Source organism: Prionailurus viverrinus, chromosome C1 (genome assembly GCF_022837055.1).
Source record: "Prionailurus viverrinus isolate Anna chromosome C1, UM_Priviv_1.0, whole genome shotgun sequence".
Classification (NCBI taxonomy): Eukaryota; Metazoa; Chordata; class Mammalia; order Carnivora; family Felidae; genus Prionailurus; species Prionailurus viverrinus.
Window position 1 is genome coordinate 5,798,269 of NC_062568.1, and position 25,888 is coordinate 5,824,156.

The 25,888-nt window shown below is 42.3% G+C and overlaps 1 protein-coding gene across 1 annotated transcript in view; it reads left to right on the forward strand.

The window, feature by feature from the left end:
- Nucleotides 1–7,418, forward strand: part of SPHKAP (SPHK1 interactor, AKAP domain containing) — a 129,133-nt gene extending 121,715 nt beyond the window's left edge. Inside the window, exon 13 of the mRNA XM_047872109.1 lies at nt 6,983–7,418. Within this exon, the coding sequence (XP_047728065.1) occupies nt 6,983–7,126 (144 nt within the window). The 3' untranslated portion in view covers nt 7,127–7,418. The remainder of the gene's footprint in view (nt 1–6,982) is intronic.
- The last annotated feature ends 18,470 nt before the right edge of the window (nt 7,419–25,888 follow it).

The following is a 25,888-nucleotide window of genomic DNA, read 5'->3' on the forward strand; positions in this document are numbered from 1 at the left end:
ATGTGAAAAAAGCTTTGTGGTTTTGTCACTGCTGGAAACTCAGTAACTTCCCAGTCAACTCACTTAAATTTTGAATGATTTGCTCTTGACTTTTCACCTTAAAATTGTGGCTAGAACTTTGAAAGCTTCCACCTGCATAAAATCACAATAACTGTTTCTTTGACCCTCAGTTTGTCTCGGCTCGTTGGTGGCAGTGAGAAAGTGAATTGAGGAGCTGGGAACTCTTCCAGACTCTGGCTTTTTGATTGTTCCTTGGTTTGTTTGCTCTGTTTTGATGGTTCCTTGCTCTGGAACCAACCTCCTCATAACACTCATTTAAATAAAGGGTACAAGGGAAAGACCTGATATATATAAGAAACTAAAGTGAGGCCACATTGATATTTAAAACAGACTGTGGCATGATGTCAAGAAGAAGCATGTTTAAGTCCCTACTGAACAGGTTTCCATTAGACAGGCTTTCTCATGATCATTCTCCACCTACCAGCAGTATAAAGTCAGGGAATAGATCCTTTGCCAACCTCAACATTAATAGCAACTGTCACTCTAACTCCCTATCTTTGAGACTGCCCACTAACTGCTGTAGAATCTCAATGATTAAGACTGACGCACAAATTCATCTGCCAATGTCTTCAAGTTCGATTTGCCCGCAATTTAAAAGTACGCCCCTTCTGCAAATGTTCACATTAATAATAATGTTGCTCTATTCGTTTTCTAGTGCTGTGTCATCAACTGCCACAAATTTACTAGCTTAGAACAATGATTCCCAGCTCTGTTGCCGGAAGTTTGGGTAAATTCTACTCGGCTCTGTGCTTAGGGACTTGCAAGGCAGAAAGCAAGATGGCAGCCTGATTGAGCGCTTGCCTGAACGCTGTGGGGAAAAACAAGCTTCCAAGGGTTTTCAGGTTGTTGTCCTAATTCAGGTCCTCGTGGCCGTGGGACTGACACCCTGTTTCTTTGCGGGACCACCTCTAGAAGCTGCAGCATTCCTTGTCATGTGGACCCTTTCATGTTCTCAAGCAGTCAGTCCCTTACTTCTGCCACCAGAGAAAACTCTCTGCTTTGAAAGGGCTTGTGCAAGTAGGTTAGGTTCACCTGATAGTCTCCCTTTTGATTAACTCAAAATCAACTAAAGAATCTCTTTCGCCATGTACAATAACATAATAAGGGCGTAATTATCTCATCCTACGTACTGAGGATTAGGGCAGAAATCTTGGGAGCCGTTTTACAATCCTGCTGATCACTGCCACGGTGCATTTTTGAATGTCTTATTGTCCCAAAGTACCTCCACGTATTCATTAAGCTTGTTTCTCAACAACCCTGGGAGAAGAGCCAAATGGCTATTACTGTCGCTTTTTAATGGACAAGTCAGGATTTAGAGAGGCTGGCCCATGAGAAAGGATGGTAAAGGTGGCTCAGCCTAGTCCTGGAAACCTCTCAATAGTGTGTCTCTCTCAAGCTAAATGATCTTGGAGTTACAATCTGGATTTTCTCTTTAATGTGTAATTGCATTTTAATTCTCACTGTCAGAATCTAGCAGCTTGAAATGAAAGATCCTCGATCATCTTGCCCATGTACATGGAAATTAGAACAGCTTCCCCATTTCTGTATCACCAGCCAATGGGATTGGCCACTGGAAAAACTGCAGAGACCTAATTTATACTGGCCCCTCCCACATCAGCCTCTCTCTCCAGCCAGTAATTTATATTTTTCTTCATGTCCAGGACTTTCGACCATTCTGTGCCGTCTGAATTTTGTCATACCTCTGTCGGCAAGGAGATGAGTAGTTCACTACTTAATAGGGTCTCCTTCCATCTTACCTTTTAGCCTGCCCAGTGCAAAGAGTGGAGCAAAAGAACCCCCCTCATTGGACCCCTCCCTCTTTCTGTACACCATCCCAAAGACTCCCTGCCATGGGGAGGGGAACAAGAACTTCCTCAGGCAAATGACGTCCTCAAATTCCTGGAAAAATGAAGGACTGGCTGGTTCCCAACTTCATCTCCAGAGCATTGCTAGCTCCATTTTCAGATGGTCTCCTAAGAAAGTAGCTTTTTATCCAATCCACCATTTTGAAGAAATAACACAGGACTCTATGTGAATACGTGCCTCATAAATCCCCATTAGGTGAAAGGACAAGGGGTGTATCACTAACTTGATTAGTAACTTGATTATGTAAATCAGGCCCTGACTTGACATTTCTTTATCCTCACCAATTTTCAATTCTCAGAGGGGATGCCTGTCTTTGGTCATAGCTATTTTTCTGAGAAAATAAACACTCCACGAGTGTTATCAAGAAAAACATTAAGTAATGTTTTACCCATGCAATTTAGCATCAGATCAAGGAGCTTATTTCTAAGGATTGTAATTTTAGGAACTAAATATTCTCATTTTTTTCAGAGTCAGTTAAGGTTCTCTGCAGAGTGGCTTTTCCATAAATGGGCACTGTTTGTTGTTTGAGACCAAACTGGTTAAATAAAGCAAACCCTTACACAAAATTTTTATATCCTTGCTTTTATCAGTGCTGCACTTGAACACTCAAGTGCTGATTCTGACTGTTTTTTTCATTGGTGAAGTAGCTATTTTCCAGTAGTGCGGAAGAGAGATTGTGGCCTCCCATGGGGCTGTGTCACACAAGGGTAGCACTGCTCCTCCTCAGCTTGGAAAGGGTTAAAGAAACATCTCTGTTAAGTTCAGAAATGTCATTTTTCCCACCATCGCTAGAGTGTTAGATATCATTCACAGATCTACCCTTCAAGCCACCATTTGTGTGAATTCTGATTTTTTTTAAAAAAATGAATTTAGTTAACAATTTTCCCACTTGTGTGTTTCCCACTCAGTGCCCCAGCCTGAAGCTAAAGGGCATAAACTAAAGGGGAGACGATATCATGAGTGAATACCGAAGCAGCTCACGTTTCCCACCATTGACCTTGGAATCAAGGGGCACTTAAAGTCAGCTTATAATGAATTTCAGCCTCGTTTCAACTCAAAAGGCAAATGCCAAACACTTTTGGTGGCCAGTGTAGTGTCACTCCTTTCTGAAAAGTGACACTTTCATTTCAAGCTTTCTCTTTCATGGCATTTTCTCTACTCATTAAAATGCCATGTTCACTTGAAAGTTGTGCACTCGGAACATTCATCAACTGTTCATTGAGCATGTACAACATACCAGGCACTGTTCTTGGCTCTGGGAATATAAGGAACAAAGGACACAAAATTCCCTACCCTCATGGAATTTCCATTCTAGGTCAGGAGGGACCCAGAGTAGGGTGAGTGTCATCCAGGGGAGACTCAGGTTATAAAGAGAAATCTATGAGCCACGTGCACAGAACTATCTGGGACACTTGCTTACAATTCATCTTCTTAGGTCGTTTCTTAGCCCTGATCACTTTCAATGGGGCCCAGAAGTATACATTTTTAACAATGTCCCTCAAGTGAAGCCATTTTGATGAGGACCAAAGTTCGAGACCCCCTCCCATAAGAAATAGCCTGAAAGAATGACAGAATTTGAGTTGGATTTTAACTATCTTAAATTCCAGGGCAAATTTGCTGAGAATCCTAATGCCTAAAGATCTAAAACACTTTGTAAATGTAATTCACAATGATTGACATCAGTTAAATTTAATCTACTTAATTTAAGATGTAAAAAAATCATGACACCAATTGTTTTTTTTTTTTTAACAAATGACATACACTGGCCAATTATTTTTCCTTCTGGATCCAAAATATCATTGCTCTCTAGCTCCTTTTCTAAATCCAACAAGCTCTTGTGAGCTACAGTGGCCTGATGCCTGGCCTCACTGTAAATCAGTGCCTTTCTCATTTTTATGCATTTGAGAATTACTTCTTTTTCTTGGAGGTGATAAAAAAAAAAAAAAACCAGAGGAAAAAGGTATATGCATGCCTTCCTAAGAAAGCGAGGGTCATAAAAGAAGTGACCTTGCCTGTAATTACTCATTCCATTCTACTTGCAAAATGGTAGAAGGCAGTAAGAAAAAAGAAGGAAAAATAAGGAAGATTTATATACTGTTTTAGTCAGCTCAGACTACCTGAACAAAATGCCATAGACTGAGTGGCTTAAACCAAAAATGTATTGCTCACCGTTCTGGAGGCTGGGAATTGCAACATCAAGGTACCAGCAGATTCCATTCCTGGTGACAGCCCTCTCCCTTCCTATGTTCCCATATGGTAGAGAACGAGCTCTGGTGTCTCTCTTCCCTTTCTTATAGGAGAATAAATCTTACCATAGGAGTCCTGTCCTCATGACCTCATCTAAACCTAATTGTCACCCAAAGGCCCTGCCTCCCAATACCATCACTTTTGGGTTTGGGACTTCAATATATGAATTTGATGGAGAATGCCAACATTAATGCATAATAGATACTAAGTTTCTTCACTTATAAACATAAGAAATCGGCTTGAACTGAATACTTTCGTCATGGTTCTCTAACTTAGTGTGCACTAGAATTACCTGGGGAGATTTACAGACCCAGATGCTCTGGCCAATTAAATCAGAATCTCCTCTTGGGATGAAGCTCAGACATTGGAGTTTTCTAAAGGTCCCTGGTGGTTCTAGGCCACAGACAAGGCTGATAATCACGACTGTACAGGCCGTAATTGCAGGAGTGGTTATAGAAACGAACTCACTTGTACTTCATAAAATGGAATTCTGCCTTGGAGCAAGAGAAGGTAGTTGCTTTCAGAAATCTAAGTTGACTGTTTTTTTTTTAAATCTCACAGTTCGCAACAACTCCCATAGACTCTACCATATAATTTTGTAAACCATTGATCTAATTTAGCAAATGCACCTGAGAATATAAAAGCCCTCTACGCAATACCCCTCTTCAAGTGAGTCTGTCAATGACACCATCACAGGATATAAGCCATTTTAGTTTCCTAAGACAAAATATTTGCTCAAGGAAATGCCCACTGTGATATGTAGGAAGGGAACCTGATTGTTATGGACTGTGAAGTGGCAGGAAGTGAAAATGTTTGATTTTTGTTTGTCACTGCATTGGAATGAAAAACTCAGCTCCCGGACACCCTAAAGCTGATTCTAAAATTACCAAAGCAATAACATGGACAGGAACAATGAAAGATCTAGGGCCAACTGCTAACCTGAATGTGGACTTAGTGTTTATTTATTTTTGAGAGAGACAAGAGTGCGAGCCGGGGAGGGGCAGAGAGAGAGGGAGACACAGAAACCCAAGCAGGCTCCAGGCTCTGAGCTCTCAGCACAGAGCCTGATGCGGGGCTCGAACTCACGGACTGTGGGATCATGACCTGAGCTGAAGTCAGACGCCCAACCGACTGAGCCACCCAGGCGCCCCCTGAACGTGGTTTTAAAAGGCTATAGCAACAAACTGGGAATGTCCTTTTCTGGCCTCTTCACAATATTAGCTGCATTTTTATTTAGAAATTCCTTTTAGTGAAGGAAGAAAAGAGTGTAGACCTTCTTGTCCATCAGCCCCACAGATGTTTCAAGGTCTTGATGTCTGAGGTTAAGTCATCACAGCCTCAAGAATAGTCTATATTTAGTCGTGCCAGACCATTTTTAAAGCTGATTTATTGAGATATCAGATTGTATTTAGAAACCATGAAACAGATTCTGGCCTGTGACTATTCCACAAACTACTGGCAGAGTGGCTAGCTGGTGGGGCATCGGTCAGCATCATCCTGTGCTCATCACCACAGTGGCAGATCCTACTTCAGCAAGTCCTAAATAGATGGAAAGAATCTAGTAATTGGGCTTCCAGAAAGGTCTGGGGCCAACAGCCTCCTGGGAAGGGTTTGGCAAATATTGGCATCTGCTCCAGAGCTTTGTCTCTTAGAGCAATGACTCCGAGATAAAAGTTGGGAATGAAATGGTAGCCCAGTGAGCCAGAGTCTACAGGAAGCAAAAGAAGGAACTGAGGCTAATTTTATATTTCTGTGTATTTCATGTTGGCTACATCTTTATAAGACATGTTAAGGGAGGGGCGCCTGGGTGGCGCAGTCGGTTAAGCGTCCGACTTCAGCCAGGTCACGATCTCGCGGTCTGTGAGTTCGAGCCCCGCGTCAGGCTCTGGGCTGATGGCTCGGAGCCTGGAGCCTGTTTCCGATTCTGTGTCTCCCTCTCTCTCTGCCCCTCCCCCGTTCATGCTCTGTCTCTCTCTGTCCCAAAAATAAATAAACGTTGAAAAAAAAATTAAAAAAAAAAAAAAGACATGTTAAGGGAGAGGCGACACCCTCAAGGGATGGGTCTAGCTTAAGGCCCCTTGATGGAAATCTTGAAAAGAAGTCACCAACCTATGAGCCTCTCTCAGTGAGATCTCAGAAACTTGATGTTCAAGCCTTCTCTACTGGTAACTCCTACCTTCTAGACTTCCAGTAAGAGCTGGGAAAGTAAGCGCTGGAAAAGTCTGATTAATCAAATCGTGCAAAGACATCCTAGCCTTTCTGCCCTTTTCTCTGATGCCCCAATCTTTCCTTTTCCTTTTACAATGGAAAACCAATGTCTCTTGAAATGTGATGCTGGGGGAGAGGACTATTCAAGACAGAGTGGGGAGCCAATAAGTGACTGTACCCAAGAGGTCAGCACTTGATTTACTTGGCCTAAATGTATGCATCCAATGAAAGATTATTTGTAAGACAGATAGAAGGTCCTGGGAGCTATGCTATACAGTCCTGTCACAGAGAGTCCAGCTCAGACCTGGGGAAACTCTTGAAATATCCAAAAGATAGACTCTTGAAAGAAGAATCCCATTTATTTTCCCACAATCAATGGAAGGCAGCTGCTGTGAAGAAGAAAAATCCAGTTCACTTGAAAAAACTCTCTAACAATCGGAATTGTCTAAAAAGAAAATAGACTGTCCTGGAAAATAGTCCCTTGTCACAAGAGATTTAAAAAAATAGCCCGGAGAGCTATTGGCTTTGGAAAAAGGGTTGAATGAGATAACTTTGAGGCTCATCTGTGATACATGAGTCCTAATTCTGTGCTTTATTTTAGTTTCTAGATGTCGTGCGGCTGGTTCAGCAGAAGTCTTGGAAAGTGGGAGACATCTTTCACGCGGTTGTTCAGTACTGCAAAATGCATGAGGAGCAGAAGGAGGGGACCCCGAGTCTCTTTGACTGGCTCTTGGGACTGGGATAGGGCAGCAATGCCTTTAGAATATTCCTTCCCTTTTTCCCAGCTTAGATTACAGTGGTTTGCTCGAAATGCTCTAAACCTCCTCAAAACATCCCATCACATTAGCAGAGCTATACAAAATCTGCTGTTCAAGTCTGCTGCAGATCGAATAAATCTGAGGAAAAGCCAAACATAGATCGGTACAAATCAAGGCAACCTGTGAGCGAGTCCAAAAAAAGCTTGTATTAGAACCACTGGAAAAGCAGAAATTTTAATGGGCCCCAAACGAAAAGCTTTTAACTCGGCCCAAACTCCAGGAAAGCTGTACTTAAGTATTTTTAATGATATAAAATGACATGTAATGTCTCCAATTATGTGAATCAACTGGAAACAAAGTCACTAGTCAAAATAATTTTGTAAATTATGATGTAACTTTTATTTTACTTTTTTGAGCTGATTAAGGGGCTCTCAGCCCAGGTACACACTTAAGATATGGGTGAGAAATTTCCAGAATTTTGATATAAAAGATCTTCACTTTCAGACCATTATCAGTGGATATTAAGAGAAATGCAGGAGTCCTAGCGATGTCCTCTGCCCAGGTGATTTCATTGATTCATAGCAGCTCACTGGTAAGTATCTCCTATCCCCCCAAGAGTGTCCGCATTCTCAACTAACCAGAAAACTATTGGTGTTCAGTTGAGAGAGAGAAAGAGTGAAAATTGTCTCGTTTCCGTCTCTATATTACTTGGGTAACATGATCACAGAATTCTTACCATAAGGGAAAACTTTACTATCAAAAAAAAAATCTTTTGAGATAAAATCTCCTTGTGTATTCAATTATATAAAATATAAGCATTCCTTTTATTTTTATTGTAAATTATGAAGAGATGATTACCTTAAATAATATATGAGTTAGCTTAGAGGTTCATACAACATGAGAGGATTGTCGTCTTAAGTTGTATCTTGACATCATAAATGGTGGTTTCATCATAAATGCATTGATACTGGTATGGCCGACCTGCTCCCAGGATGATATGGTGATGGGCGCAGGATTTGGCTAACCCGTTAGGACCGTAGACTCTTTCTGACTCAAACACATTGGCGTTTAATTTGGAAAAAAGAAAACCTTATCCCATTGAAGTTTTTCAGTAACAGAGCTTTACTCTTTTGAAAAACCAACGTATCTAACCTCTCCTTAATAAATCCTCTTCCCCTTCAACTAACTGAGGTACGCCGGCTTTTATTTTCTTGACCAGAGAAGGTGTTTATCAAAGATTTCCTTAAATATCTAGCTTTTACTCTATTTTGAAAATTTGTGAAGTGATTTTAAATGTGAACAAGGCCCCAGGCCGTCAGCGCTGGATTTATATGTCATCCACAGCTTGAAATGTCAAGAAAGCCTCCTTGGGAGCCATACCTCCCTCTTCACACATCACGGAATCCTCCCCAGAATTCATTAGGCACTTGTTACATCAATAGTCCCGATTTAAGATATGTGTTCAACTCGTCACATTAACAAAATGTCAAATTGTAAAATGTATCCATTATCTCAGACTGAAAGCTCTTTGTGCTACTGAACGGAAAAGGATAGATTTATTTTTTAAACCATCCCAGAATATTGTGCGTAGACTTTTTTGTGCCGGGATGAATGTTTACTTATCCTACAAAGCACAAATACGGGATTGTTACCATGTGATAAAGTTATACATGTTGTACCTAATGTTGCAAACGAATCAATAAATTTTTGTTGCCCAATGGTTGACCATTTTTTTTGGTCCAAAAATCGTTCCGTGCCTCCTAGAAAAAAATGGCCCCAGTGTGATTGGATGAAGGTAGATTATCCTTTGGACAAGCTTTCCTGTTCCATTTTCAACTTTTGAATGAGAAAATGTCCTTTGACTAAATTTGTTAGCGTCAGCGATTATCACATAAATCAGCATTTCTCCACCTTCGCACAATTGACATTCGGGGCTGAATACTTCTTTGTTGCAGGGGGCTGTGCTACGCGGTATAGGATGCCTGGCCGATAGCCACTAGATACCAGTGGACACTTCTTCCCGTCATGACGACCAAAGATGTCTCCCAACATTGCCCAGTGTCCCCTGGGTGGTGACATCACCACTAGTTGGGAGCCAGCGATATAAACAGTGTACTGAAGGGGCGGAGTCTGAGGCTCTGGGAGGTGTCAGGGTGGAGGAAGGGGAGCCTGTACCTCTAGTCCAGGGAATCCTAGCGGGAACTCGAACACCAGGCACCTCCTCCCACTTTCCCAAGGTCCAGGGGCTGCGGCCTTTCCAGGAAGCCTGACAGATAGCAGAAAGAAGCCCAGGACAAACAAGGCGTGGGGGTAAATTGACCTAGACTCCAGCAAACTAGAGGTAAACTTATCAGGCTTAGAGGTAAATGGATCGGTGCCCTTTGCATTCAGGAAACACATGATTAGGATTGGTGCAAATAAGGCCCGGAGGCTTCCGAGCACTTTATATCATAAGAAGGCATAAGTGTGCTCACATAAAGAATTGGCCAGTCAGCCAGAGGGTAATGTCGGATAAAAACCAACCCTGGGCGGTGGCCAAGGAGAGATTTTATCTGCAAGGATTACAGTAAGAAGGAGAGCGGGGTTGTTGCAACCCCAGGGGGACAGCAGTTATGGTAACAGAGTGTTCCAGCCGTGAGACCTGCCGGGTGTCTCAACGTGAAGCAAAAAGGGGTTGTCTTTTATAGTGAGAATAAGCAAGAAAGGGGCCAGGTGTGGAGGGTGGGATGGACGAGCCCACCCAGCAGACATGGTGTGATGGGACAGTAGGGGACAGCCCATTGTGTCCTGAGCTCAGCCTGACCTCAGGAGGGGCTTCTTGGGGAGGGGTACAAGCAGTTCTCGTCGTCACTCATGAGGCAAAGAATGGGCATTTGAAGGGCCCTTGTCTGAGGTACAGAAGGGAGCCTCCAGGAGTGGAAGGCTCAGAGCTTAGCTCCTGGGAACCAGCCACAGGCATGACCCGAAAACAGGCCTCTTTTAGGAATCTGCAAGGGTTTGAGCGACCCGGGCCTCCTGACACCCTTTCCTGGACAAGCAAGTACCACCCCCTGCTTCTAGCACAGTTGGTCGAATACCTGTATTTCCGTGAGGCCATCTGGAGCGTGGGACCACCTCTGACTCATCCATGGGCTCCTCCCCAGTCCCTCCCACAAGGCCTTGTCCCCTGGGAAAGCTAATGGGCCGTGGATAACTTCCGTTTCCAACTAATGATGTTCAACCACTAATTCTAGAAACACAGTTCTACCGTAATGTTCTTTGCTTACCAGAGAATGCCACCTGGTATATTAAGCTTCTTGAGATTTTTTATGGAATTGCTTTTGGACTTAAGCCTTAAGCAAGTAAAACTTTCTATTAAAAAAAAAAAAAAAACCTGCCTTTTATTTTAGCTGCGTAAGAACATTGGATCACAGACCTGAGAATGTTCTTGTGGTATTGGGATGAATTTAAGTGATTTCCGGGACATATCAGCACGACTTGGAAGCCAGTCGAGTATAGACAGGTTTGAATGCAGTGGACAGGGGAAGAAGTCTGAGCCTCCCTCGCATCAGCAAAATTGTACCCTAAAAAAGCCAACAAAATCGGGGCGCCTGGGTGGCTCAGTCGGTTAAGCGGCCGACTTCGGCTCAGGTCGTGATCTCGCGGTCCGTGAGTTCGAGCCCCACGTCGGGCTCTGTGCTGACAGCCCAGAGCCTGGAGCATGTTTCAGATTCTGTGTCTCCCTCTCTCTGACCCGCCCCTGTTCATGCTCTGTCTCTCCCCGTCTCAAAAATAAATAAAACGTTAAAAAAAATTTTTTTAAAAAAGCCAACAAAATGTAATCCGCTGGTATTGCTGTAAGAATCCTTTGACCATCTAAATTTTCCATTTCCTGACATCGTCCCCTTCATAATGCACCCCCCCGCCCCCCTCCTGTTAAAGTCTCATATCCAATTTCACGAGCTTCTTTTCAGTTATCACATCTCCTTCCTATTCCCTTCTGTCCTTCAGAAATGGCCTTTCATTAAATTCTTATCAACAGTTATTTATTTGCCTTTGGAAGATTCTCACTGCTTTGACGAACTCTGTCCCGTTGAACTGCTTTACTGTCTTCTGTCCCTATTTGCAGCCCAGAATGCGACAAGGACTCCAGATTCTACCAGGATGCTCTAAGCACCACAGAGCGCAGGTGTAAAGATTGTTTCCTGGCAGATTGTGGGGTCCCTGGGCTGAACACCTGGCCCAAGTCATTTTTTTTTTAATTTTTATTATTGAAGTGTAGTTGACATGCAAGGGTATATTCGTTTCAGAAGCACAACATAGTGATTCGACAATTCTGTATATTACTCAGTGACCTCATCTGCCACTTATTTATTTATTTATTTATTTACCTGCCACTTATTATTATTATTGTAATAATACAATATTATTACAGTATTATTGACTATTCCTTATGCTGTAATTCTCATGCCCGTGACTACCCTCCACCCCGCCAACCTCCTCTCTGGCAATCACCAGTTCATTCTCTGTATTTATGAGCCTGTCTCTGCTTGTTTGTTTTGTTTGGTTTGGTTACATCCCGCATAAAAGGGAAGTCAGATAGTGTTTGTCTTTTTCGGTTTGACTTATTTCACTTAGGATAAGACCCTCTTGCCCATGCGTGCTGTCACAAAGGGCAAGGTCTCATTCTTTTTAATGGCTGACTAATAGCCCATCATATATATACCACAATCTCTTTATCCATTCATCTGTCAGTGGACACGGGTTGCTCCCATATCTTGGCTATGATAAATAAGACTACCGCGATCAACATAGACTTGCGTGCGTCTTTTAGAATTCATGGTTTCATTGTGGCTGTGTGTAAATGCCCAATAGTGGAATTGCTGCATCACGTGGCCTTCCTCGTATTAGTTTTTTGAGGACTGTCCGTACCGTTTTGCACAGTGGCTGCACCAAGTTGCATTCCCACCAACGGTGCGTGAGGTTTCCCTTTTCACCACATCCTCGCCCGCACTTGTTATCGCCTTTTTTTTTGTTTTAATACCAGTCTGGCCCAAATCTTCATAAACACAAAACACACCCCTGTTTCGACACATCAAAAATGACAGCATGAGACACAGATCAGGTAGGAGCAAGCGTTTTGTTTCTTACGGAGGAAAGCGGGATGAATCGCCACGTGTTGAAACAGAACGAAGGGGGCTAAAACCACGATAGCCTCTAGTTTTGAGCACGCTGGATTCTTCTTCGTGGCTACGTGTGCAGCTGGGGAAGGTTACTCTACCTGCCATTTCAAACACCAAGACAAGTGTTACAAGTCTAGCAACATATTTAGTGATAAAGGCAGTAAGGCTGCATGTCGACCATTTATAAAATCCTTAGAAATGTCTAATAAAGCCTTACTAAATTAGATCAGTTATTTCCTTCTGCCTTCATTTGACATCGGGATCTTCTCTTAAAACCTAAGTGCAAGTATATATAAAAAAAGCTGTCATTTACAGCCCCAGCTGCGTGTGCCCTCCAGCATATGACTAAGTGTTTTCTGAAACATTTGGTTTTGCTTTGCTTTTTAATGCAGCAGATAAAGTATGCAGATAATATGATACAGGAAATCTCTTCCAACTGCAACATTCTACAAACTGCTGTTTGGCAGAGAGAAAGGAAAGTGTGGTATTCTCCTGAGGAACAAAGCGGTTGTTCTGTGGAATTTGGTGTCTTGGGGAGATAAAGATTATTAGACGTCAAGCAGCAGGTTGCTTCTTTGTTTCCTGATTGCTTGGGGCAAGATGCAGAGAAATCAGGTGGTGAACAATTTTGGTTAAAGAAATGAGGGAGGGGCACCTGGGTGGCTCAGTGGGTTAAGCGCCTGACTCTAGATTTCAGCTCGGGTCATGATCTCATGGTTCTTGAGACCGAGCCCTGCATTGGGCACGGTGCTGACAGGGTGGAGCCTGCTTGGCATGCTCTCTCTGCCTCTCTCTTCCCCTGCCCTGCTCATACATGCTCGCACTCTCGCGTTCTCTCTCTCTCTCAAAATAAATAAATAGGTTTTAAAATATTAAACCAAAAAAGGAGATGAGGAAAAGTTTGAGAGTATTCAGAGGGACAAAGAAAAATGTAGTTATGGTTCTGAACATTTTTGTGGTATAGGCTCTTTCGAAAATCGAAGGAAAACTCCGCCTGTGTAAAATTCAGGGATTACCTATACAGTTTCAGGGGGATTATGCATGCCATTTGCATAATCCTGCTCTAGACTCTACATCTCTAGAAAGTAGAACCCTTGGCTTGTTCACTTGGTATCACCTCGGACTCCTCCCTCTGATGCCTGATCTAATTTAGTACCGAACGGATCTTCATTGCATGTTTGTTTAAAGGACCATCCCCTTCTAGGAGCTCATGTGTTTGTGAAGAAAGCATGTCCAAGGGGCAGATTCTAATTAAAAAGAATGCTATTTTAAAGGCATTCTTTGTGTAGAATATGTCCTAATCAAGGAAGGAAGGGGGGGAGGGAGGAAGAAGAAAGGAAAAGAAAGAAGGAAAGAAAGAGAAAGAGAGAAGGGAGGGAGGAGAAGGGGAAAGAAAGAAAGAAAGAAAGAAGAAAAGAAAAAAAGAAAAGAGAGAAGGGAGGGAGGAAGGAAGAAAGGAACAGAGAAGGAAATAAAGAAATAAGGAAAGGAGAGAAGGGGGAAAGAAGCTTATGTAACTCTTCAAGAAATATATTACTTTTTAAGCCAGAAAATTCTAACTCTGGCAGAGTTTATAAAATATATACAACATGTGTCATGGTTAATATACGACAAGACACGTGTCCACACTGGCTGCTTTAAGCTTCGGTCAAAGTCTGGGACCCCATTAATGACTTCTAAGGAGAACTAATTCCTTCTCACCTCCAGGGGCTGAAGTTCTGATGTCCACCCCCCAAACCACACACATCTGTTTTTCCTTCATCAGTATTTGCTGAAAACAGAGACAACAGCTCTAACTACCTGCCACTCAAAGCAGATTAAGTGGATTACTTTTAATTAAAAATACACCCAGAACAGGAACACACTCAGCCACAAAAAAGAAGGAAATCCTTCCATTTGCAACAATATGGTGGAAACTCGAGGGCTTTGTGAGACAGAGAAACACAAACACTGTAGGGTCTCATGTGTATGTGGAATCTTAAAAACAAAAACAAACCAAAAAAGCTGATAATAAAAAAAGAGAGAGATCAGATTTGTGGTTGCCAGAGGTGAGGGCTGGAAGGGAGGGAAATCGGAGGCAGGGGGTCAAAAGATCCAAACTTCCAGTTGTCAGAGAAACAAGTAGTAGGGATGTAATGCACAACGCACAACACGATGAATACAGCTAATGCTGTTGTGGGACCGCCAGGACAGTTCCAGAGGCAGTAGATCCCAAGAGCTCACATCACAGGAAAAACACCTTTTTTTTTTTCTTTTTCCTTTTTTCTTTTCCGTCTGTCTGATGGAGATTAACTAAGCTTATATGGTAATCATTTCACAATATATGTAAGCTGAATCATCAGGCTCTACACTTTAAACTTAGACAGTGCTGTAGGCCAACTATCGCTTACTAAAACCAGCAGAGGGGGCTGTTGAAATCAATAACAACGGTTAAGATTGTTCATTTCGTGGTATTTCTTTTTGCCATAAAAAAGCCATTCAAGGGCACCTGGGTGGCGCAGTCGGTTAAGCGTCCGACTTCAGCCAGGTCACGATCTCGCGGTCCGTGAGTTCGAGCCCCGCGTCGGGCTCTGGGCTGATGGCTCAGAGCCTGGAGCCTGTTTCCGATTCTGTGTCTCCCTCTCTCTCTGCCCCTCCCCCGTTCATGCTCTGTCTCTCTCTGTCCCAAAAATAAATAAACATTGAAAAAAAAATTTTAAAAAAAAAAGCCATTCAAAAATGCACCAATTACAACAAAGCTGCCATATACACCCCTGAAGAAATAGGAAGCTGTAAGCTTATGCCCTTAACAACCTGTTACTGCCTGGCTAAGCATTTCTTGACAGTCTAGTAACCAATTTTCAGAAACGAGAGCCACGAAAAGGAATTCAGTACGATGCCTGGCATTATGATAGGCGTTCATATTTAGCCTTTTCCAGTTCCTGAACACCTATTCGGCACCAGACATGACAAGCACTGTGTCCGATGACCCAAGAAAATGCAACAGAGAAGAGACAATGCGCTTGGCATTTTAGGATTTCCATTCTAGCGAGGGATACAGATGAGGAGCCAAAGCAAAAGTACAACATGGGGAATAAGTTTAATTGAGCATATAGCAATAATGAACAGTGCTGGAAATAAAGCAATTAAAAAGCAGGGTGAGGGTGAAAGAGGGCTGGGCAGTGTTCGTTTGGATCATGTCTAACCCCAGCGGTTCCAAGTTCCTCTCTAGGTAAATCTGAAAGTTTTTGAAGAAGTCAAAAATTGGCATGTGAAATGGCCCTGACCATTTGTTAGCTAGTATAAACACGTGATTTGGGGTTCTAAGTAGGAAGGCACTGGCGATGTCATCTAGGTTCTGGACTTCAGCAACTGAGACAGCTTGAACTGGCTTGTTACCATGGCAGCATTGCCACATTGCCTCTAGTGGGTGATGGCTGGAGCAAGAGTTGAAGAGTTAACCATTGCAAAGAGCAGGCTGTGCAAGGAGCCAACACATCCCTGTTCTCTGGCAGTTTTTCCTCTCACCTCCGTGTCTCTTGAGCTGTATATTTTTCCACCCTCAACTGAGATCCCCAAACATTCCCTCAGGACATTTTCTGAGCTGCCTTCAACTCTTGATGTCCCTGCATGTGGGGTTTTCTTGCCCCGCATGAGCACACGGGTTGGTGATACGTAAGCACACTCTCTCCTGGGGCACGGAGCCCTGTCTTTCAGAATGTCAAGGGCAATATTGTCATCATCAGAGCTCTTCTGATTGATGAATAAATAACCTACAAAATTAAATGAATTTATTCCTGGAAGAAATGAATTTTCCCAACTCGGCATGGAGGTTTTGGCAAACCCTTGAGCTGGAGGATAGTGACATCTGCTAATGAGCGTCTGACACAAGTCCAAGCATAGCCAACTTCTAATGATCCTGAAAATAGAGGACAGCCTTGTCCAGAGTCTCCCTGGTGTTAATTAGCCAACATTTTACTAATGATCTCTCCCTCATGTTCCTTGTTCAAGTCCTTGTAATCCATTTGAATGGGAAAAAGTTATGGACCCAATTTTGTAGGTAAGGAAATTAAGATTCAAAATGGTGAAGGGACCTAATTAAAGTATCAAGAATAAGAAGAAAAGTAGCAACAAAAACCACTGACATTTATTGACCACTCACTCTACATATGCCAAGGAGTGTTTTAAGTGCTTTATATGTATTAAATTATTTGATCTCCACAACAGCCCAATGAGGTAGGTTTTATTGTTATGATTTTGTTATCAAAGAATCTGGAACACGGCAAAAAGTAAATAGCTTTCTTAAAGTCACAGAACTAGAAATGGGATTCATTTTAAATTGGCATAAATTGGAGGCACAACAAGTGAGAGAGGTCAAAGGGTAGACCACACAGAGGGAAAAAGAAGCAGACTCACAAACCACTGATCATCCTTCATCAGTTCAATCATGTATTTTCTCAACTACACCGTCACTCTCCCAAAACAGAGGAAGAACAATGAACAGAACCCTGTGTTTCTTTGACAACAATGAGGTGAGGGCTGGGAAAATGGAGTTGATGACTATTTACAAGGCTGAGATACCTGTTCGAGAATACCTCCACACGGGGATACTTCTAGATCATTCACAATAGCTGACTCCAGGCAGTACTCCATGTGAATGCAAAATGGAAAGTTATCCTCAATCTGGGCAAATACTAGGTTACAAAGGTGTTTTCCAAAACTTTAAAATCACAATAAAATTTTCTTCACCAAGAGAAAAAAAAAATGTTTGGCTTCTCTCGTGATGCTTTTAGAAGCATTTTTCAAATGTTGTATTATATTTAACCTTTTAAAAGGTTACATTATATTAAACATTCTTAACCAATAATGAATGCTGTACCATTCATCTGTTCAAAAGGAAAGTTAAACAGCCAGCTAAAGGGCAGAATCGTTCAATGGAAGACAGAGGAAGTGCACGCCAGCCAAGTATCCAGAATGGAAAGAATAAACATCTCAGACACACTGGGAAGTGAATTTTAAATTCTGTTTTTAGAGCTTGACTCCAGGAGACAGCAAGAAAAAAAAAGAAAGAATTGAATGGAGGGTGTTTTCAAAGTAACAAATTGCTGACAGTCAGTCATGATGAGTCTGGGAGGCAGCACAGCGGGAAGAGGGTAAGGATGATTAAGTGACCACAGTGCACAAGCCTGTTTGTCACCAGTTATATCCTGGAAGTGACACCTGTCCTTTCCCTATCTGGGCATGAGTGACTCCCACTGCCTGTGGAGAATGGAGGAGTTTCTCGGCATGGAGAAGCCCAAAGGAAATTGGCCAACACTACCCAGGGCCACAAAGGTCGTTGCCACGATGGAAGCAGATGATTATCACATATGGTGGCCCCCATGTAGTAGAGTCTGGGTGGCCTCAGTGGCAGCATCCTGTCTCCCTTTGCTCCTCACCTGGTTTTCCGTAGATGTCCACCTAACTCACGTGATGCAGGAGATACTGATTCCATCTCAGCGATGAATACAGGCTGGACAAAGCCCATCCCAACAGACAGAGCCCAGCCTTCTCATATTGGAATACTTATCTGTTCTGGGTGGGCATTTGCTCAAACTGAAGGGAAAGAATTATACAGAGGGCTCTCTTTCTCTCTCTCTCTCTCACTCCAACCGCCAACAAAAATTAAACAGCAAAGCATTCCCCTGGCTGCTTTTAGCAGACAACTTGCAAATGTAAATGGCTTAATCATCTGAATTGCATGAGGCAAACAAAAACATAGTGCGTTTTTAAGTGTAACTATTAGGCCACCTGTGTTTGCCCAAATTTCTCTTTGCCACCCAATCATGCATCCAGGGCAGACGCCATAGTTAGCGGGTGCTTTTATGACCAAAGTCTCCAGCCAGTCTAATTCCATTTACAGCCTGGTTCTTATATGCGATCTAAAAGCTCTTGTTCCCTTTCTGCTAAGCACCAGTCAGGCTGTGGCCTGTGGAGCTTGAAATGGGAAGAGGGACAGTGTCTGCTATTTTTGTCCTCTCTTCCCTGCCTTTTCTGGTTCTATCTTTCTCAGTGTTGGGCACTGGGAGGAGGGAAAGGAAACAGAGCCAATGTTTCTTTCTCTGTCTGGAAGAGCAAATCCTCTACTGACGGTGATTGCTTCTCTAGTTAGTACCATCCCCTTGGCAATGGCCCCCCCCCTCCCTTGAGGCAGGAGCCCAAACATCTGTTCTCCCCGTGGGATAAGGGTGTGAGTGTTTTGGAGGGCCCTGCGGGATCTTCTCTGAAGAGGGAGACACAACTCCAGCTTTGCCTTCTCTTTCTACAGCCCGATGACCCACCCCCGTCCAAGTCTGGTTCCCAATACCTAACAGACAACTCTCTTGAACAGAGCACCAGCAAAACAACTAAAGCACAGTTACCTACCGCAACGCCCAGAGTAAGCTAAGGCAAAAAAAAAAAAAAAAAAAAAAAAAAACCAGTAAGAATCTTATCTGCCCTAAATCTGTCCCCCTCCCCCCCTCTTCTAGGCTGTACCTTCTCTCTGGAATTTTGTTCTCCGCTCAGATGTGCTTCGAGTAAGATAATCAAGGCTGCTGTCTAAACGGGCAGCCAAACAAAAAAGTAAACAAGCCAGAATCCCTTGCTGAAGGGATGACTTTGCTGTTTCCTCTGATTTCAAGAAGAGGAAGGGAAAAAAATGCCCTCTGCCCAAGGAGAAGGAGAAAGGCAGAGGGTCCCATTAGTCATTCAGCTGGGAGCAAACGATAATGGCTGAAATGGCTTAAGATGTACAGATCTGAAGCCGTGTTCTTCCCATTTCTAGAGGCCAATTTCGGCCAGAGAAACGGGGACAACCAAGAGAGAGGATTTCAAAACCGGACAGATAAGTAACAGATGTGTGTTTCTTTCCTTTTCTCTCCCTTCCCTTCTATACCATCCTGTTGGAGTTTGCAATCAAGAAAGCAGCACCAACCACATAATTTGCAGGTCTCATGCAAAGTAAAAACACAGCTCCCCTTGCTCAAAACATTATTAAGAATTTCAAGAGGGCGAGAGCAGAGCATTAAACCAAGCACGAGGCTTTTCTACGTGTGCTGTCGAAAGGCCCCGTGTGCTGCCCAGGTTGCATAACCCAGTGGGTCCAGAAGGCAGAGCATCAAGTCAAAGAGGACTATTCTTGAGTCTTAATCTCTCATGAAGTGTACCTTGTTCGGCTTTGGACTTGCTGGGGAACCATCCCCTCACCTCTTCTTTCTTTTTTCTCTCTCCTTTGTGGAATGGGAATGTCTCTTTTATGTCTGTCCCACCATTGTATTCTGGAAGCACAGAAATCCTCTGGTTTCGCACGTTCACAACTGGAGAGGACTTGACCTCAAGATGAATCTTTCCTGGAGTCTCACCCACATCTGATTTATTTTTTTTTTAATTTTTTTTAATGTTTATTTATTTTTGAGACAGAGAGAGACAGAGCATGAACGGGGGAGGGGCAGAGACAGGGAGACACAGAATCGGAAGCAGGCTCCAGGCTCTGAGCCATCAGCCCAGAGCCCAATGCGGGGCTCGAACCCATGGACGGTGAGATCATGACCTGAGCCGAAGTCGGACACTTAACCGACTGAGCCACCCAGGCGCCCCTCCCATATCTGATTTAGATCACATTTAGCTGGGACTTTGGATTTTAGACTTTAGAGTTGATGGTAAAACAAGTTAAGACTTTGGAGGCTCTTGGGATGGAATGAATGTAACTTGGATGTGAGAAGTACATAGATTGCAGGGGTGGGGGACTAGTGCCGAATCCTAAGGACTGAATATTTATGTCCCCTCAAAATTCATATGTTGGAGCCTTAATTCCCCTGAGTGAAGGTTATGTGGAGGCAGGGTCTTTGGGAGTTATTAGGTCATGAAGGTGGATCTCTCATGAATGAGATTAGTACCCTTAAAAGAAGAGACATGAGAAAGATGATTTATCTCTCTCTCTCTCTCTCTCTCTCTCTCTCTCCCTCTCTCCTTTCTCTGACATGTGAGTATATAACAAGAAGATGGCCATCTGCAAACCAGGAGACATGCTCTCAGCAGATGCCAGATCTGCTGACGCCTTGATATCTGTCTTCCCAGCCTCCAGAAACACTGAGAAACAAATGTTTGTTGTTTAAGCCCCTAGTCATGGTATTCTGTTATATCTGCCTGAACTGAGGCAACTCCAGAGAACGTCAGTGCCCCCCTCTGCCTTTCTGTGATCACACACACGTTCTGAGACAGAGAGACAGTACTGGACAGGAACAGAATTACAGTGAGAAAGCTGGAGGGGTCTGTTAAGAAATAATGACTTTGAGGTTCCACGTGACCTGTGCTGTAAAGCACAGATCAAATTTGGAAAAGCGGAAATGGAAGACATGTTGGAAAATATTTCTAAGCAAAAAGAAGAGTGTAGGCAATGGGATGGGTCTCAAAGCCAAGGTGGTGTGGAATGCAGAACATGGAAAATGGGAGGATTTATTGATTTGAAAGTGGTTGGAGCCAAAACATAGAAGTCCTTGAACTACGATGGAGGGTTTGTTCGAGAAACATGGTGTTTCAGGTACATTCATTTTGAAAGTAGGTTACTTGTGTTTTGCATTATTCCACTATTTTGAATCTAGACAAGCTATTGCTGTCATTCCAGATACACGGAGTAGCTTAAAATATAATGTGGGCTGTGATTCAAGTTGTACTTTAGTAAGTTGGAGACTTCTGGTAACATCCGCTTTATTCACAATACGAAAGAGCAACAGCCAGAGGAGTGAAGATTTGAGATAAAGGAATCTAGCCTTGCGTCTCACAGATATCTGTGTATCTCTGGGCACATCATTAAGATTTCTGAACCTCAGTTTATTCATCTGTAAGATGAGAATCAGTGTACCTTCTGTACAGGGGTGTTGTAAGTATTTGGTTTAACAACATTTGCGAATGTGCTTTGTAAACAGCAAGGAGCTATCCAAGGTATAGCGTCAATGTGATTCCTGAATTCCTGGCTCTATTTTGGTAAGGTCGTCCCAACTGAAGCTTGCTTGAAAAATGACATAGAAGTCTGCAGAGGTAGAATTAAAACAGGCTGAGGTATTTATAAATCTAGTTTTCATCTGGTCGAAGCATACTTGGCATGCAATCACCTCAAGGGAAGCTCTCAAGTGTCAGGTTCATGGACCCGTGAATAGAGCCTGTAATTGAGTGTAGTCAACATAGCTTGAAGCAGCATTGCTAGGAACTTGGAGAACATAAGATTTTTTAAAGGAAACTTTTATGTAACATTTCTGCATTTTTACTTCCTGGTTCTCTATATTTTCCCAGTCCTCCATCTCAGCTCCACAAGAATATAGAACTCAATATTTTGAAATGAGCATTGAGAGTGAGACATGTATTTAATCATCTTTCAGTGTGACATAATTATGGTCTGGCCCTTGTGGTTTAGTGGGCACCAACCTTAGATGTTATTTACTCTCAAGTTTCTTGCCATTTCCCCACAAATGATCCATGACCTTGAAGAACCTTGCATAAGCTGTTTACTCTGCCTGGAATATATATTCACCTACCATGGACACTTGATAGGGGCTCTTCCAGTATGTGTTTGTCCCATCCCAATGACTCCTAACTTCCACCCTGCTTCTTAAAGGGAAACTAGCACCTTCCCAGACTCCAGAGGATTGCACATGACCTAGGCCAAACCAGTCATGACTTTCTATTTCCTTGGCCACAGTGGTTGATTTAGGGTTGGAAATATGACCGAGCCTAGAGAGGGAAGCAAAGGTTTATGGACTCTTGTGGCCTAACAAAATAGACCTGTGGGGATAAATGGGCTGATTTTTTAATTTATTTTTATTTTTTTTCATTTTTCTAACTTGTTCACTAAGCGTTTGTGGCATTACACATGGTTTCCTCATACACATAATTGAGGCTTCTTGAAACCACAATTTATTCCTTTCTAAACATGGTAAAGATGATTCTGACCATCTTTCTAAGCAGTTTGGTTAATAATGAAGTTCAGCAAACAAGAAATTGATTAAATATCTCTTCAAAGACTTCTCTTGGAATCTTTCTTTGGAATGAAGTGTGCTTAAGCCTGGAATCTCTTCTCTAGAAACCGGGAGTGCTATAAATCTATTATAATAGATGCCGAATAAAGTGCCCTGGAAATAACATCAAACCAACCCGATTGAGTCATTGCAATAACCCATGTCCCTAGTTTGTAACCAGATTTTTAGTTTTGGAAGCTGCATTTTTTTAAGTGGCTACAAGTTAATTGACACTCCTCCAACTGAGCCATGTTCCCTGCACTTGAATCTGAGTAGAGTTTTGACATTTTTGTACAGCAGTGTTTGGTGTAAGCGATGCTATGTGACTTCTAAGGCTAGGTAATTAAATGCTATTTAGATTCTGCTCTTGACCACTCACTGTGAGGGAATCCAGCCGCCATATAAAAAATCAGACTAGCCTGAAATTACCTTGCTGGAGAGAACAAGTGTAGACATTCCTGCTGACGATCCCAGTGATCTGGGCTCCACATCATCCAGCCCAGGCACACATACAATGAAGCAGAGACAAACCATCCCTGCTGTGTACGATCTAGATTCCTAACCTATAGAATTCTTTTAACATAATAAAATTGCTATGTCCCACTGAGTGGTTTGTTATACTGCATAGTACCGGGGAATTTGCCTCCATTCCTTCAAAGGTGAACTGAAGGTTTTTCTTGGATGTGTTTTAGCTACTATGTATCAAAATACCATTTTTTTAATTATATTTAGGACTTAATAAATTTCTTGAATCTGTGATTGGTGTCTGAAACAGTTCCTGAAAATCCTCAGCCATCACTGTTTCTGTACCATTCAGTCTTATCCTTCTTTCCTTATCTCCCCATCTCATTAAACATGTTAGACCTTGACACTGTGTCTTCTGTGTCTCACACACTTTTCTGGTGTCTCTTCATGCTATGTAATTTCTTCCGACCTACCTTTCAGCTTAAAAATTCTCTCTTCAGACAAGTCTTCTGCTAAACCCACTCATTGTGTTTAAAGTTCTGGGGTTTTTAAAATCTGTTATGTCTCTTTTATAGCTTCCTATTCCCTACAGATATTTCCAGGTTTCATTTAAAAAAACAAGTATTGGGGCGCCTGGGTGGCGCAGTCGGTTAAGCGTCCGACTTCAGCCAGGTCACGATCTCGCGGTCCGTGAGTTCGAGCCCTGCGTCAGGCTCTGGGCTGATGGCTCAGAGCCTGGAGCCTGTTTCCAATTCTGTGTCTCCCTCTCTCTCTGCCCCTCCCCCGTTCATGCTCTGTCTCTCTCTGTCCCAAAAATAAATAAACGTTGAAAAAATAAAATAAAATAAAATAAAAAAACAAGTATTTCCTTGTACATAATAAATATAATTGTTTTATGGTTTATGTCTGATGATTCCTAGATCTGAAGTCACTTTGGATCTATTGCTATTGTCTATGGATCACACTTACGTCATCTCGGTTCCTTGTGCACCTTCTGCCTTTGATAGCATACTGAATATTTTGCTTGAAAACTATTTGTATAGATGATTTTAGGCCTATCATAATGAAACCTACTTCTATGGATTATTTTTGCTCACCTGTGCAAACAGATGGCTGAGACATCTTTCAGAATTGACCCATCTGAAGCATAAATTCAGGAAATGGTAGATTAATAGACATCATAGGTTCTCAAACCTATGATGCATACAAATCAGCTGATATCGTGTTCAACGGTGGGACTGTCAACAGGAATACCAACTCTCATCCAGTAGGTCTAGGGCAAGGTCCAGAATTCTGCATTTTAACAAGCTCCCAGGTGATAGATACGCTAAACTTTGAACAACATGTGTAAAGCCAGATGGAAATATTGAGTGGGAGTTGGGAAGATGACAGCTCATGATAGAATACATCCCAAGCACAACTTCTAAACAATATGCTACTCCAAATCAAATGTGTTTGGACCTTTTCTTGATAACATACTAGACATACAGCAACTGAGAGATTGAAGCACGTCTGAGAGGACCTGATACAGCGGTACTCCCAGTACGACTCTGATTTCAACAGAGATGATTTGCAAGAGAGAGGCTTATGGGTTAGACTGGAATGATGATAGAGAAGAGTGCCCCCAACTCCGCTTCCCACGATTGGGTATCTAAGGCCTGTGGAAGACGGGTCTGCAGATAAAAGCTGAAGGAACCAATTTCTTGGGAAACTATGTAACACACAGGGATATAAGTAGGAGGTCATTTAACATCATCTGGGAAACTAACCTGTGGCCTCTCCTCAGTGTAACTGGTACCAAGTAGGCAGATTTGTCAGGTGGGTAGTTCCCCTCAAGTTCAAGGACATATTCAAGGCAGTCCAGGACAAAATACCTTAAGCAAATTCACCTGGAAAGAAATACTTCCAGGATATGTATATATGTGTGTATATACATACATACACACTTTTTAGCATCTAAAGACCGTACACATCAAATGTCTACATAAGGGGTAATTCTTAATTAATGGAGGTGTACTGGAAAGTTGGCAAGATTTTTAATAAGCAGAACTTTTAGGGTTCAATTCCATGCTCTGTCATCACCGGTGGGGTCACTTTGGGCTGGTTACTTAGCTTCTTACATTCAGGAAGTTTGTGAAGCTTAAAAGTGACACCCATTACAAATCACTTGGCGCATATTAGGCCTTTAATGGTAAATGTGAATATCTTTACTTTTCCCTTTCCTCAGTAGCAATAACTTACAAAATACGTCCAAATCCCAAGTCACAGCCTTATCCACGTAGGACTGTGATGAAAGAAGATCTAGAGTATTTGAACAAGAGATGCTCTGGAAATCAGCATCACTATTGCATAAGAATTCAAAGCAATGGAAATATAAGCCTTCTCCTCACTCCTTTTTCAGAAAACCAATGCACCAGGCGGGAAACAATGATTTATTCGGTCGCACCATTTCCGAGTTAAGGGAAACAGACGTGGAATAATTAGCTAATAAATTTCATTCTTATTTAATAACCAAGGGAAAAGATCATTCTTCCATATCCTCAAAGCAGGTCATTCTTGGATTCTCTTAATACAAATGTGGTAAGCATAATTGATCAAAAAGTTTTATTATTTAGAGAGGACATAAATACCAAACTATGAATATAATTACCCCCTATATTCTCACTCTGACCCGTTCAGACATATTTATTAATAATCACTTGTAGAAACAGAATCCACAGAACAGATCCTCCTAGAACAATAGTGCATTTACTTATCTCAACAGTACCACATGCTGACACTTGTCCAGCTTTCCTGGAAATAATTATTCAGCATCAATATGCTAAGTCTAAAATCAGAATCTAATTTAAATACTGATAAGTACACTTGCAAATTAACCTCCCGCAAAATGTTCTCAATTACCAAAACTCTGAACTCAGAGAATATTTTTTATATTGGAAATTGTTAAAGTGGGCTTAGGAAAAAATATATTTTATAACAGATACTCAGTCGTGCTTAGGGGAAAAAAAACCACATATTTTATAACAGATGTTCAGTTGAGCATGCAAACACTGACGGCTCCATCATTTCCACATAGGAAGTGCAGTTACGGGAAAAAAATCTTACCTTACAG